The sequence below is a fragment of the Aphelocoma coerulescens genome, unplaced genomic scaffold, assembly GCF_041296385.1.
Source record: "Aphelocoma coerulescens isolate FSJ_1873_10779 unplaced genomic scaffold, UR_Acoe_1.0 HiC_scaffold_123, whole genome shotgun sequence".
Lineage (NCBI taxonomy): Eukaryota > Metazoa > Chordata > Aves > Passeriformes > Corvidae > Aphelocoma > Aphelocoma coerulescens.
The window spans coordinates 17926-33421 of NW_027183480.1; the positions used below are offsets into that span (position 1 = coordinate 17926).

Sequence of the window (15496 nt, forward strand, 5' to 3'; positions counted from 1 at the left end):
ATAATAATAAATATTGATAGATTTTCATTTATACAGTGACATTTGGTGTTACACAGGCCAGTGAATTTTACTCTCTGGAAAGGCTTCTTAAGGACACCCAGGAGCTGGATTAAAATCCCGAGCTTATTTGCACTCACACGGATCAGTAAGGTAACCCATGCAAAGTAAATCCAAGACTCCTCAACAGTCAGAAGAATTGACATTTGTTTACAAATTAGGTGCAGTTTTGTCTTGTGCTCTGTAGCCTCAGAGCCAAGTACAGGGAAAAGCTGCAGAACTGGAACCTAAGTTTTAACAGCCAAGTCATTTGTACCTTCTACATTAAAATAAACCAAACATAACTACAATATTATTACAATACTGCTCTTACACTGCTGAAGTTCTCCACTGTGGATTTCAGGTATAGCAGCACATGCTTTACTCCCAACAAAAGCTGTTCAGGTGGGAGCCAGGAAGCCAATTCTCTCAGTTTTGTCTGAACACCATCTTCCAGTAAGGTATTGCTCCCTCTCTCATAAGCTCTCTTTAGCAAAGTGGTGAATACAGAATCCAGTGTCACATTAGGTTCTTCGCTTACCTCCTTGTGGTTTTTAAACTGTTTAAAGTGAAAAAAAGCGTAAGAGAAAAATAATGATGACTATGGATCAAAAACCACTTCAGCCACCTTTGTTTTGAGATGAGCTCTGAGCTGAACCCAGGCTGAAGCTCCAGGAGCACAACTGTGCAGTCCTGCTAGAATAGAGCTGTCCAGCAGTGTTCCCAGGGGAATGTGTAGTGCTCACTCCTGGCCTTGCAGAAAAACTCACCAAACCCAGCCCAAGGGGCCTCTGATCCCCAACCCACCTGGGGGGAACTCCAGGCACCGTGAACTCAGGCCATGGCACACACTAGGCTCTGCTGTGCCTGGTGAGGGGTCTGTGTACAACCCCTGAGCCCTTGCACCACCTCCCAACCACCACAAAGCTCTCTTGTGTCATCGGAGGAAAGCCCTGGAGCAAATTTGTGTCCCAACGTGATCAAGAAGAAATACAGAATTAGCTCAATAAAAATGCTCCTTCTGATGGAAATGTAACCTCTATAAACTGTGAGGTTTTTATAGGAATACTGGCTCAAGAATTCAGTGACTTCAGGTATTCCATACCACAGGTTCCTGAGATTGCTGGGGTATCCAGAGTTTATAGTATTGGTTAAACTGGTAGAGCTGAGGATACTTAGCAACTTTCAGAGACTTGAGATCTTTATCATACAGCTGGAACATCAAGCAGAGGGCAAGGGGTTCTCTCTGAGAGTGTAGGAGGTCAGTGAAAACAGCAACAAGGTACTCCACAATGTGTGCTCCTAGAAAAGCAAAAATAAATGAAACTATTGACATGAGCACAGGCACTGGGGCAACCCTTCTTACTTCCGAGGCATCAGCCCACAGAGCATCACTCAGAAAAGTACTGAATAAGATCAAAAGGTGTTTATAGTGACCTAGACAAGTGTTCCTGACCCACTGAGGCACCTGAAAAATCCTCCACACATTAGTTCTTGCTGAAGTGAATAATCCACCTTCACTGTGTTGAGCTAAACATGCCTATATTTTAATAGGAAAAGACCCCTGCCAAGCACCACCTCAGAGAAGAACTGATTTGTACTGGGGGGGCTCACACCCCAGTTAACATGTGCAAGTTAAATAGAGAGAATTTTCTTTCAGAACTGGGACTTTCAGTCCACCCCACGTGCCACTCGACCGCCAAATACACAGAGGACTTAGTGAGGTGCTGTGGGGTTGGCAAATCCTGCTCCAAGCCCACCTGATGCCCCTGTGACTCCAACACTTTCCTCAAGGAGGCGGTAGAACTTTGCAATATTTGCCACCATAGCTTTATTCTGAAGAAGTTTTCTTTGGAAAATGCATCCATTTCTTACTTAAGAGTGCAGTCCTCTCTCCCTGACCTCGGGAAGAGCTGCCATGGAAACCACTTCCCTCTCATGATCTCCACACTCTGTTCTTAAAAAACTGTGTTACTGAAGCCAACTACTTCCAGACCAAGACTGCCCGCGCAGGGACAGTGTCTCTTCTTTTAAGGTCAGGGAAAAAGGGCAGAAGCACCCACTGAGCTTTAATGTCTCCCTTACGCAGGAAACACCATGGATCTGCACCTCCGTCTGCTTACGGGGAAGATAACAAAATGTCTCAAGGTAAAAAATGATAAATGGTAAAAATTATGAAAAATGGGTAAAAATGATGCCACTTTCACTCCACTGGCAGAGATGACAGATAAAACCAAAAAAGTCTGTACCTGTTCCATTTTCAGACTGAAGCAACAGTACATTCCTGGCTTCTAATGCAGCAGGTACAACAGCACTGAAGGGGAATGTTTGGATAATCGTGTCTTCATTTAAAGAGAAGCCAATTTCTTCATCTAAGCCATCACTGCCCTCGATCAGGACATCCACCATATCCAAGACATCTAATAAGTGAAGAAAAAATCTAAGCAGAGGATCCAGACTAACCGGAAAAAGAACAGAAGTAGAACACAACACTACAGGAATAAAAGACATCTTTGTAATTCCTCCAAAAAAAATCAAAAAAAGGATGAGAGCCAGATTTGTCAAGTAATAGAATATTAAGTGCAACACAAAAATCACAGCTGAACTTCACTCTGCCTTTCAATGCTGCTGTCCAGCACAGGTTTCCCAGAGAAGCTGTGGCTGCCCCTGGATCCCTGGAAGTGTCCAAGGCCAGGTTGGACAGGGCTTGGAGCAATCTGGGCTAGTGGAAAGTGTCCCTGCCCATGGCAGGGGGTGGAACTGGAGGAGCTTTAAGATACCTTCCCACCCAAACCATTCTGGGATTCCACAATTCTAAAAACAGCCCCAGAGAGAAAGACTAAATTTCCATTTTAGTTAAAAAATGCTGCTGCAAGAGCCTGAAGACAGATTTCAAATACTGTTAAAGTGGCACAACCACATCAGAAATTACTTTTGGGGATAAAGTGGTTACTTTGCAATTCTGACTTCTACTTCTGATACCAAGCACATGTGGAGGGCTGAATCCTGAAGGTTCTTACTTAACAGGATTTCTATAGTTACCCATCCCAAGTTTGCTGATTAGGGCTAGAGAATGTAGCCCCAAGTCCTGGCATTCTGTTGTTGAGGGGTTACCACATACCATCAATGTGAGAGACAGGGATGCTGATGTTATCAGAGTCTTGTTTAAACATAGTGACCTGAAGCATGCTGGCTTCCTGAACCAGGTCTGCTGCCTTGTCTGTGTAGGGATAGGGGTTTGTCACCAGCTTCAGCAGGATCTGTCAGCAAAGGTAGAGAGAAAGGTCAGTGCACAAGCTGTGGAGTGTAGGGGAACCGTATGTTGCTAAGAAAGACCATGTGCTAAAAATGGTTGGAAGCTGGGCAGGCTTTAGGAGGACAACTTCCATATCACTTCTGCAGGATTCTGTCTACAGGTTCCTGCTCTACAGGGGACACTGATGGGAAAAAAAAAGTCCACTGCAATTTGGCATCTAAATTGCTACCACAGACTGAGTCCCTGGGGAGACTGCGCTGGAAAGGAAGCACTGGGCATTCAACATCCTGAAGAGTAAACAGGAACTGTCAGCTTTTCTCGTAAAAGATCACAATTTACTGAAGTCCAATAATTCTGGCACCGAAAGAGGAGATAAAAGCTACCCACAGATACAACACTCTACCTTTATACCAACAATGCCATAATAACAACTGATCTTTTTGGATTTCATTTTCCTCCAGATCAATTTGCTGTCCTCCCATCCAAGACAAGAACGATGTCACCTTGGAAAAAGAATCCCAAACACTGCTCTTCTCCAAATTCATTCACTGATCTTTGACAGGTTTCTCAACAATAGCAACAATATCTCTAGTTTCCACTAATACTATTCTTTGCATTGTTTATCCAGCTAATTTGAACATTGTTACCCTTTCCAAAAACTGAATCACTGCTTCCTTTTGGTCTTCTTTTGTATTATCCAAGTGTTCCAGCCAAATTGAAAGTTCCTTCCATGTGTACTCAAACACTCCACTGTCACGTAAAACCTGTCCAGGAAACAAAGGGGGAGGTGTGTAAATAAACCTCAAAACACCTGAAACACAAAACCCCAAGAGACACAGATCTTTTTGTATAGTAACTTCATGACTCCTCCTTCTGGGAAAGAAAAAAAGAAGAGCATGTTGATGGAAAGAAGTGTATGTTACGCTCCTCACCCTATCAGGTCAAGAGGCCTTATTCCCACTCACTGGGTGGACTTTAACTGTACAGTGGAGAATACTTCTATCATTTTTGGAGAGCAGGTTATACTGCTTTCAGAGGGTTGTACATCTTTACACCATCACAGGCAGGGTAAAAAAAAAAAAAGGCACCTTAAAAATAGCCTGTAGGGGAGTTTTAGAAAACTACTGATCTAACATAATGGAAAATCATTGCTAAATTAAATCTAAATCAGGCTATTTGTAAATTGAATTAATCTAAAAAATTAGGCAGATGGATAAGCAGTCACATAAATGAGCAGTGGGTTGTGACCACAGCAAGGTCCAGAGAGAAGTGCAAGTTGCTGGGCGTGGTGAGGTAGACCCAGATATACCGCAACCAGGAAACAGGCTGTAACATACCTAGAAATTTTCCCTCACTTCCATGTTCTCTAAATTCAGGCCCTGACCTCAGGCACCCCAACTAGGAGCTTGGTGACCATGTGCTCCAGCTCTACAAGGAAGAAAGGAGGAGGGAGAAGAGGAGAGGAAGGAATCAGAGTGACACCACGGTTAAACTCCCTATCCCTCACTCTCAACAAGAGAGGAAACCGTGCCCAGCCTCCTGACACAGGCACCTACATTAAATGACTGCAATTACACAGGATGAATCTGTGCCTTTGCTCCTCTCCACACACAAAATACAAATGAAGCTATCACAACTCATTTGTTCTGTGTTTACTCTGTACAACACCAGCATCTCTAAAAATAACTGCTGCTTACACAAATCTGACGGGGTAATTAATTGAAATAAAGAAAAAATGAAGGAAAAAGGATTCATTTTAACATAATTGACTATTTTTGGCAGAGTCTTGAAATAGAAATGCACTTGCAGCTCTCACGAAAACACGCAGGAACAGAATGTGAAATCCAAAAACAAGCCTTCAACTCCATGGCACTGTGTAGAAAAATAAGTCCTTACCATCTATTTTTAGCAGCTTTTCTGCTGACGTAACTGCCTTAACTTCCCTGCTCCTGCATTTCCTTTAGAGAAAATGCCATGGACTGAAGTGGAAAGTGGACACAAGAACAAGTCAGGCAGTCCATGTTCCCACTTGGCAAAAGAATCTAAAACCACCAGGAAAACAACACATTTTGAGCAGTTTTTTGTTGAGACATTCATTACTGGGAGGCAGAGTGAACCTGCCTTTGATCCCTTGCAAGGATCAAGGGCAACTAAACCCTAATTCAATCACTGTAACTTTGGTCTGCTTGACTGAATATTACAATGGCACTCTGTGATTGGAGCTAAATGCAAAGATTAAATGCACAAAGCTGGGTACAAATTTGTGTGCCATGAATACTGCAGGACACTGCACGAGAAGCCCTGTTCGGGGCCAGAACAGCCTCCTGGATTTTCTCCTGGCAGGATAGTTTGGTTGCATTTCTTACTAATGTAAATCTTTACCCCTACTTAGATAACTAAAAGACATCCTCTTTTAACAAGGTGCTGAAAACAACAGCCACTGGTGTCTTGTGGACTTGTTGGCCAGTTTTTCTGAAAAGTCAAATAACTCATTTAAATTGAATGATGCCTTAGGTTTTAGGAGGATTTTAACACCAGGGGATTTCAATTTTTAAGACAAAAAGTACTCCTTGCATCAAAGCTTGTATCAGACAGTAACAGAGAGGCCTGTTCTGCAAGACCTAAAGCTGAAGCTTTAGGAAGGCTGGAGTGCTGAAGTACAGATTAAATAAACAGTGACAAAAATCAAAATCAAAAGTAATCTCTTTTTGATCAATGTCAAGACCTTTGCAGGCACAAAATACATTGACTTATTACAGTGTCAGAATTAATTCAGCCTAGGGGGTGGGCAAACATTAAAGACATTATCCTGAGTCTTTCATCAAGTGCTGCAGGAAAGTCAGTTCACAGCATTTATTTTCATAAAATATCTAGCTAATAGCCAGTTATGTGACAGCAAATTCCAACAGCAGTCACAGGAAACAGAAAAGGAGACTCTGTTGACCACACAACCATGCAGTAAAGGTATCTGCTTTAAGGAAAAATTTTACAATCCTGAAATTTCAGACCAGTGGGATGTAGTGAGTATACTGATAATTCAATTCAAATTCTTACCTTAATGATTAATTTTTTGGTGGAAATTTTCAGATGAGAATGGGTACTTGTAACAAACATTTTCATCAGTAAATAGAAGACTGATTTTTCACCAGGTATCTTCTCTGACTCAGAGATGTCCTACAAGAAAAATATATTAAAATTCCCCTGCTACAGCAACACTGCACAGGACTATGTTGCACTGAGACTGATATGTAAGGTAAGTATATTATTTTATAGACCTGCCCAAAAATCCCAAGGCCAGAAATGAATGGGATCATTTGCACTCCTTTGCATTCAACGAGCCAGGATCATTGTACCCACTTGTAAAATGCTTTCCTGGAAAGCGGAAGAAGACAGAAGTAACAGACACCGTAACTACTACAAGGACCCCAGACAAAGCCACCTCCCTCATCAATCATCTTTTACTCCCCAGTCATCCCACTTCTATCCCCGTTACCACACTCCATGGGTGTCTCTGCTTCCCCTCAAAGTCAGGTCCACTCCTTTCTCCTGACATGGCAAGCAAACTCTAGACAGAGTTCTTATTTTACAAGCCTGAAGTAAAAAAGAGAGCTGGGGCCCTGATGGTTTCCACTAATTGTGGAGAGCATTAAAAAATGTTGGAATCTTCCTTGGGAAAGGGTGGGATGGCTCCAATCAGTGGTTCATTTCCCTGGTCTGCAACCTCAGGCTTTCCAGGCAAGTGGAAACCAGCACATTCTCACTTGTGCTCCTTTCCAGAGACACAAAGAGCTACAGGAACTTCTCCAGTGTTCATCAGGGAGGCAAAAAATGATGTCCTTGTAAAAAACCTTTCAGCTCAGAAGGGATTTTTCACTCCTGCTAAGACTGTAATTCCTGTTGGTCTTATAAAAGGTCACCTCCTAAAATGACTGGACTAATTTAAAACAAGGCAATGACGGATAGATTTGAGAACAAGAGTCCAAGGAAACATAAATTTGCATCAGCCTCTTACCTGTACTCTGAACCAGGCAAATTTGTTTGCAGGAAGTTCCAAAGCCACTTTCAGTATATGGTGCTGGAGAAGAGGAGGGACCTCCTCCCGCAGGCCCTTTTCAGTGACTATACCTGAGGTGTGAAAGCAAGAAACCAACTTCAGTTTGGTCCATCTTCCTGAGATCTCAGAACACTCATCTTCTAGGGTTTAAAACACCTGGCAATTGGCAGATCTTCATATCAAAGGATCCCCAGACATACTGCAACTATGTTTGGCCAGCCCAAGGTGGGAATCCAGTGCTCAGAGGGAGACTCCATCACTTGACCCCAGCACAAACCATTGGTCCTACATGGGAGTATAAAATCTCTTATCAATCTCAGCAACCCTGAAAAGCTGTGACCTACAGGATGGATAAACTGGAGAGCAAACTACAGAATTTAAGTCAACAGGAAATCTTAACACTCATACCATGACAATATTTGCTTCAGACAATGGGACTTCACACTCATGTCTCTCCCTACATCACTTTTATCACCAGCAAAGGCATAACCTCACTTCCTCTGTCACAGGTCAGGCAGCTCCTGCAGTGTGATCAAAACCTGAGCTGCTCACACCTGACCTGCAGGTAAGTTACACGGGGACATCAGCTGTACAAAGCACTGGTGCCTGTGCCTCTCAGAGCCCATGTAGGATCTTTGTGGCCCACATTAGAGAGACAACAATACTTTTAAACAGTTGCCACCAAGGCAATCCAACAGTAAGATCAAACAATAAAACTCCACCAGCTATTTAAAGAACATATTGCTACAAGGTAGAAAAATATGCTGCCTTTGGTGTGAATGTTTCCATCAGGGTGATCAGAAAGAGCAACCGAACGCTCACACTGACACATCTGAGAAAACATGGTCTCGTGATTCATTTACACCATTTTCTACCATACCATCTCTCTTCAAAATCAATATCCAGGCTCACTTCATTACATTTGTTTGAGAATGACACTTTATTTTCCAGCCGGTTTAACTTTGTTATTTCATAATGTACCCAAACAGACCCGCAAAGAGATTTCTGCCTCACAAAAAGGCGTCCTGCCTTTTGTCCAGTTTGAAGTAAGCAGACCAGTGCAAGAAATAAAGGGCTAAACAGGGTTATGTGATCTGGTGAGTCATCAAGCACAAAAATCAATTAAACATGCTTTGACAGAGGGAGGAAAAACCTCACGCAGGAGACAGTTTATTTAGAGAGGGATTTTGTTTGAAGTCCCTTTTTCTCTGACAGGTTAATTAAGGCATTTACATAACTCCCATCCTTACACATCCCAGGCCCTGCCTAACACACAGATCGTTGCTTGAGCTGTGTGGCCCACAAACCCTGGTGGCCCACAGATGGTGGCAGTGATGCCCAACCAACCCTTTGCTCTCTCTCCCAGTCTCAGCTGTATGTGGCTGTATCGACTGTACCACGAGCAGTACTGGAGGACCTTCCCAAACTTGTCAGGCATTATCTGCCCTTAGTGAAGTCATGCTGGTTGTCACCAACCACCTCTGTGTTTTCCATGTGCCTCAGCAGAGTTTCCAGGAGAATCTGCTCCATGATCTTGCCTGGCACAAAGGTGAGACTGACTGGTCTGTAGTTCCTTGGGTCTTCCACTTTCTTCTTTTTAAAAATGAGGGTTGTATATCCCCTTTTCCAGTCAGTGGGAACTTAATCAGACTGCCACAAATTCTCAAATACAATGGGCAGTTGGTTAGCCACTTTGTCTGTCAGTTCCCTCAGGACCCATGGATGGATCTCATCAGTCCCATGGACTTGAGCACATTCAGGTTCCTCAGAGGGGCTTGAACCTGACCCTCTCTGACAGCAGCCTCAGGATCTTCACTCTCCCAGTCCCAGCATTTGCCTTTCCCAACTTGGGAGGCTTGGCTGGAGAACTTGCCATTGATGGCCAAGGCACAGAACTCATTGAGAACCTCAGCCTTCTTCATGTCCAGGGTAATCAGGTCTCCCATTTCCTTTCAGAGAGGGCTCACATCATCCCTGGGCTTTCTTTTGTTGGCAATATACCTATAGAAGCCCTTCCCATTGTCCTTGACAGCCCTGGCCAGACTCAGTTCTAACTGAGCCTGAGTCTCCCAAGCCCTACCCCTAGCTTCCCATACAATTTCCATATATTCCTCCCAGGCCACCTGTCCTCACTTCTACCTCCTGAAAGCTTTTTTTTTTTTTTTCCCTGTGATTTTGCTCATCATCTCCTTATCCATCCATGGAAGCCTCCTAGCATTTTTGCCCAATTTCTTCCTCGTCAGGACCCCCAGCTTGGAGAAGGTGATCCTTGGGGTCCTTGGGCTCTGTCCTATTGGACTCTACCAAGGCTGAATATCTATTACAAGATTTTTCAGAGGACACTGGCAAACTGGGAGGTGCTTCTCCCCCACCCCAAACTTTCTGTGAACTATCCCATTCAAAAAATTCGTTATCGTCACAGCTAATCAGAGTTTGGAAATAACTTACTGATAGTGGATTGTTGACACAGGGCTAGAAGAAACCTCATTAAGAGCTGAAGATATGTCTTCCTCAGAAAGATTAGAATTCAAAGCCCACGAAGACCAAACACTTCCAAGAATATGACACATGGAGAGGAAGACTGGAGTGCAACATAGTGCTGACAGCTGACTGTGGAATTTAACAGTGCCAGAGCACTGCAGAAACAGCAACAATAAATGCCAACACAGTGGAGAAACTAAAATGGGCTACTTTTAGAAAACAGTTTTTTATCTCCACAGAAAAGCAAACACTCCCTTCTGCTGTGGACTTTGTAAACAGCCAGAGAAAACAGTGGAGGAAATAGAAATATCCATCACATACCTTTTAGTAGCTTGCTAAAATCAAAGCTGCTCCGCGCTACCAAGTGGGGCACAACCTTCTGGTAAAGACATATGACCTGAAGCAGCGCAGCTTTCAGAAGCAGTGTCTCAGCATCATGTGAACCTAAACAAAGTGTTTCCATAATTAGTTTCTTCTTCCTTCGTAGCAAGAGAGCACAGTGTGGCACCTCCATAACCCAGCATGAGAATTACTAATTGTATTTCCAGCAGACTTGCCTAGGGAATGACCTGCTATCTTCCCAACAAGAAGAACAAGAAAAACACCCATGGAATCTCCAGTTTCCTTCCCCAGAATTCCTGTGTGAATACTTTCAAAATGAAATCTGCTTATTCAGTGCTTAGATTGAGAGCTGCGATTTCTAACTGGCCTCAGAAGTGCTCACACGTATAAAACACAACCTTGAACACTTGAACGCTCACTGTAAGAATCCCACCGGCCCTGTTGCTGTTTAATTTAAGGCTGAACAACAGGAAAAAAGTGAAGGAAAGGATATGGTCATGCTGCTGATTTCTGGCTACACTACTTTTAACTAATGTCAGGTAGGTTTGGCTGGGGAAGTGCAGGAGACCATACACTACCATTTGTTGCAAATTTATTATTTCAGTTAAAGACTTCTTTCTTTCTTTTTCCCCTTTCAGAATAATACTTTCTCAATGTGAGCTCTTGGCAAGAGGCAGACAACAAATACCTGTATGAGAGAAACACCAACAGCACTTAAGGCAACTGTTTACTTCCTAGGAAAAGCCATCTCAGGTTTTAGTTGTAACATGAGGAGGCATAAAAGCTACTTGTCATCCCATATTAATGAAAGGAAACAAAGTACGTGAAGGACGGCCAAAACATTTAACACCTAATTTTTTTCCTGTTAATTTGGTCTTCCTCAGAGAGGTAGGAAGAACTGGATGAATGCCATGGATAAACTTTCTTTGCCTGAGTCTCAGCTCCCATTAGAATCCTGCAGTGGCCACAATGCAAATAAAGCTGTAAAAAACGAGCTAGGAGTAAGTGACACAGCATTACTACCTCAGAATGCAGAGGAACTACAGTTACAGTTCTGCAGAAATTAGCTGCTCCGCCGGTTTTCACAAGCACTCTGCCAACCAAGCCTTGGAGTGTCAGTGCTGACAACTATTTTTCTGCCCAAAGGGATGCACAGAAGGACATCCACTGAAAAACCCTTTGCTCCAGGAAGTCTCTCTGTGGAATATGCCCTGTGAAGGGCAAAAGTGGCTGCAGATTCATCTCCAACCCTACAAGGAAAACTTCACAGGCCGTTGGCCAAGATGCAGACAATTCTGAGACTTCCTGCTCCCTGCAATGGGACTGTGGAAGCAAGCCCTTCAGGAGGGACTGGGTTTGAGAGAGGAAACCTGAAGCCTTCACTCCAACCTTTCTCCCTCTTACAACACTCATAATGCCACTCCTGTGTTACATCAATACAAGCGTTCGTGTAGCCACAGCAACTAACTGCTAAAAAAAAATTACCTCCCAGTAAAATAACTTGGACAAAGAAAAATTTCTCCAAAAACTATTTTTCAGGCATATAAGTCTCCCTGCCAGTTTTATTTTGTGGCTGTGAAACAACTACTAGCATGGAAAGGTCAAGGGCAGGAGGGCTGAGTTCAACAAGAGGAGCAGCAGAGCCCTGCACCTGAGAAGGAAAAGCCCCATTCACCAGTACATTCTGGAGGCCACCCAACAGGAGAGCAGGTTGCCTGGGAAGGATCCAAAGGCTCTGGTGTCAGGGCGCTGGTTCCTTCCTCTCAGCACTGGGGAGGCCAAACCAGCAGCATTGTGTCCAGGTCTGGACTCCCCGGAACATGGTGACACTGGGGAGAGCCCAGAAAAGGCTCACAAAGATTGTGAAGGAACTGGAACATCTTTCCTGTGAGGAATGGCTGGGAGAGCTGGGACTGTTCAGCCTGAAGAGAAGGCTCAGGGGCATCTCAACAATGCATGTTAACACCTGAAGTGAGGGTGCAAAGGTGACAGGGCCAGGCTCTTCCCAGAAGCACCCAGTGGCAGGAGCAGAGGCACTGGGCACAAAGTGAAACATGGAAACACTCCAAGTGTCAGGAAACACTTTCTGACTATGAGGGTGATCAAGCACCCACACAGGTTGCCCAGAGAGGTTCAGGAGTCTTCATCCTTGGGGGTGCTCAAAAGCTGTGTGAACACGGACCTGGGTAACCAGGTTTAGGCAGAGATGTTGGGCAAGATGATTTACAGAGATCCCTTCCAACCTCAACCATTCTGTGATCCTGGGACAGCAGAAAGCCAAACTGCTTAGCCTTCTAGTAGCAGTGGCAGCCTCTATGTTAAACTGTGTTCTCAGGCAATTCTAATGGCCTGAAGAGCTGAACAAAGAAAAGGCGAGTAGTAAAGGCACAAGCAAGATCTGGATTCTGCTGAAGTTAAGGCTGGGATGAGGGTTTCAAAACACCCATTCCCACAGAGGTAAGAAGGGGTAACTCCACCTGCTTTGCCTACCATGCTGCTCAGCAACTTCTGTCTCAGTCATTGCCTTCACAGTGGAGACGTCACCTTCCTTTTTCTCTGCTGGGCCATCACAGTGTTCTCTCTCTTGCTTCAGAAGGGACTGCCAGACAGCCACTATATTATTCATGTCCGGTAAAACCTAAAAGCAAAAAGGGTAAATTGCAACAGCTCTCCTTTTTAAGGCAAAGCTCCTGTGACAAAGGTTGGAACTGACCCTGCGTGCAATCAGGGAATGATCTGAAATCAAGCACTGTACTTTCACTTCTGCAGAATATGAGCACTGGAAAGAACATTTTATTGAAAAGCTTTCCTGTGAAAAATTTATGTTTGGTTCTTCTTCCTCATGGTATATTTTCAACTCAAGTGCTCTCTTGTCTAGTAACTACTCAGTAACCTCTGCTGGCTACATTGACTTGAACCAGGAGAACTTGCTTCCTTCTCTTGGAAGTCATTTGCTGCACAACAGCTATTGATGTTACAAATCTGTCTCACCAGAATTTTATTTGCATTCCCATCAGACAGCTGTGTCAGGAAACATAGGCTCCTACCTCACCATTTAATCCACAGCCTCCCCCAGGGTACCATCTCCTGGCTCCTAGGCTGCAACCACTTGAGAAGACAGTACAGAGGAGAGCAGTTGTCTGCAGCGTGCAAAACGCCTCCTGTCAGCCCCCAAGTGTCTCTTTCTTTCTACCTTGCCGACAGCTTCTCTGTAGAGCTGCACAAACTCCTGCGCTGCCGGCAGCGTGTAGATTTGTGACCTTTGCCAAGTTTCTTCAGATAAACAGTGCTCAATGTTCCTCAGGGCTCTTCTCAGCACCATGGATACCAGTGACAGGATGCTGTGCTTTACCACCGTGCTGGGCAACTAAAAGAAGGAAGCGAATTAGTGACATTTCGGTGATTATGCTTTGCACAGAATCTGTAATGTGTGCTAAAATTTGTCAATGAATTAATTATTTCCGAAATCTTGGCTAGCAGTAAAGAATCCATAGATGTTCAGATTCCCAGCCTAAACCACTAGCGGGCAGTGGCAGAACTGGTGCTTGTCAAAGGTACCTGGAATCATTATCTGTGGTTTTAATTAATTTTCCAGTGCTTCCCCAAGCCATATTTATGCTGGGGTAGACAATACAAAACACACATAATTAACCAACTTCAGAAATTTCTTGAATGATCACACACTTAAACAGTACTAACTGAGACAGAAAAATCACTGAAATACTATAGACTGCTCTTACATTTAACCCTTGGGTGAACATTATTTTATTGCACACTGCAGGGACTGTTGTTACCATCACCATAGAAAGCAACCTGGGAAGAGGAATAAATTCTGAAGTCTTAAAAGAATTGGAGATCTCTGGTTGAGCCTCATAGATCTGAAAGAAAAAAAACCAAAAATTTAGTATCTCTGATACTGTCCCAGAGATGACAGCTTCTTCTGGGGAGCATTCTACAGATGGATTTTGACTTGTCGAAAGTAATGGCAACATTAAATATCAATTTTTATGCAAAGATGTTACAGAGCATCCTCCAGATTCCTACTCAACTAAATGGACCCTCTGTAGGCAACCAGCATCCCTGCTAAAGGCCATCTCTTTTCAATAGATTCCAGATCTTACTTGCCCGTTTTAAGCTAAACAAAAAGGCAGCAGAACACTCACAAAGGACAATAGGTTTTTTTAGCTGAGCTTTGATGTTGCTGCATCTCAAAATATATCACTGACGTGACATTTTCCACTACTTTTTATACCAATTCCTTCTTTCCCAGTTCAGTTTAAATGTTTATAGAGCCTCCTGCTCCAAGCATGGCTTTTTACCATCACCCATACTCCTACCTTCTTGAGTAACTTCATGTTGTCCATCCAAGCAGACTTCACTCTAGGAACAAAGGAATACTGGGTCTCCTTGAAGTATCTATTCAACAAATCTGGGCATACTTTGAGAATATTCACCATGAGATCAGCAACCATTTCGTCTTCTGTTGCAGTTTTTAAACCAAGCAGGAAGTGAAGAAGTACCACATTTCCTCCCCTGTTGAAGATTTAAAAAATTATTTTAAGTAAGAAACCCTTATTTTGACACTTTATATGGGATGTGAACTCTGCAGCTCCTCTAACTGTTAATTGAAGGCACGACCTCTCACCCTCCTGGTGTAATTTCTGAGCTTAGAGAAGTAAGAACTGAATTTACCTCCATGTTTTCTGCATGACAGTCATTACTTTGAAATAATACCACATATTTCAGGGCACACACGGTAACTAGTAAGGTCTCTTTTGCTTCTAGCAAAAAATCCACGCACAATCCCAGCTGCCCAGTGACTTACTTGCCAGAAGTTCCAAGACTTGGATCATAGAACGTTATGCCATGTTTCAGAGAGCAGCAGAGGTCCATTAAGAAACTATGCACAAGTTCTCGTACCACTGCTTTTCCCACCTCTTCAGAACCTTGAGCCACCTATAAAAACCAAAATGGAGTACAGGAGGCATATGAGATTTGGCATCACAGATATCAGCTTCACTCTACATTTTATACAGCTCCTCTTAGAGAAATGCCAAAAGAAAATCTAGCGTTTGTTCAGACAAGAAGAGAAGCTTCAGGACTGTGATTCTATGATTCCATTAACCTTCTACATCCAGAACAACTCAAGATCTCTAAGGATGAGAAGACTCTTGACAACTGTGGCTGGGAAATCGTGAACCATATGACTTACAAGGACTGCCAGGAATTGTAAGAACTTAAAATTATTCAGAACTGAAATGCCCCATTATGAATGGGGTCAAAGATCTGCACAGCTCCAAGCAGACACCTACTAGAAACAGATCCCC

The 15496-nt window shown here is 43.5% G+C and overlaps 1 protein-coding gene across 2 annotated transcripts in view; it reads right to left on the minus strand.

The window, feature by feature from the left end:
* LOC138100635 (nucleolar pre-ribosomal-associated protein 1-like) overlaps window positions 1-15496 on the minus strand; it is a 42167-nt gene that overhangs the window by 17604 nt on the left and 9067 nt on the right. For both annotated transcript variants that reach the window (XM_068998511.1, XM_068998510.1), the window contains 13 exons: window positions 14995-15125; window positions 14507-14702; window positions 13910-14047; window positions 13363-13536; window positions 12660-12807; window positions 10149-10271; window positions 7305-7417; window positions 6347-6466; window positions 3940-4056; window positions 3158-3296; window positions 2286-2456; window positions 1142-1338; window positions 371-595 (listed from right to left, as the gene is read on the minus strand). In XM_068998511.1, coding sequence (XP_068854612.1) covers window positions 371-595; window positions 1142-1338; window positions 2286-2456; window positions 3158-3296; window positions 3940-4056; window positions 6347-6466; window positions 7305-7417; window positions 10149-10271; window positions 12660-12807; window positions 13363-13536; window positions 13910-14047; window positions 14507-14702; window positions 14995-15125 — 1992 coding nt within the window. The remainder of the gene's footprint in view (window positions 1-370; window positions 596-1141; window positions 1339-2285; window positions 2457-3157; window positions 3297-3939; window positions 4057-6346; window positions 6467-7304; window positions 7418-10148; window positions 10272-12659; window positions 12808-13362; window positions 13537-13909; window positions 14048-14506; window positions 14703-14994; window positions 15126-15496) is intronic.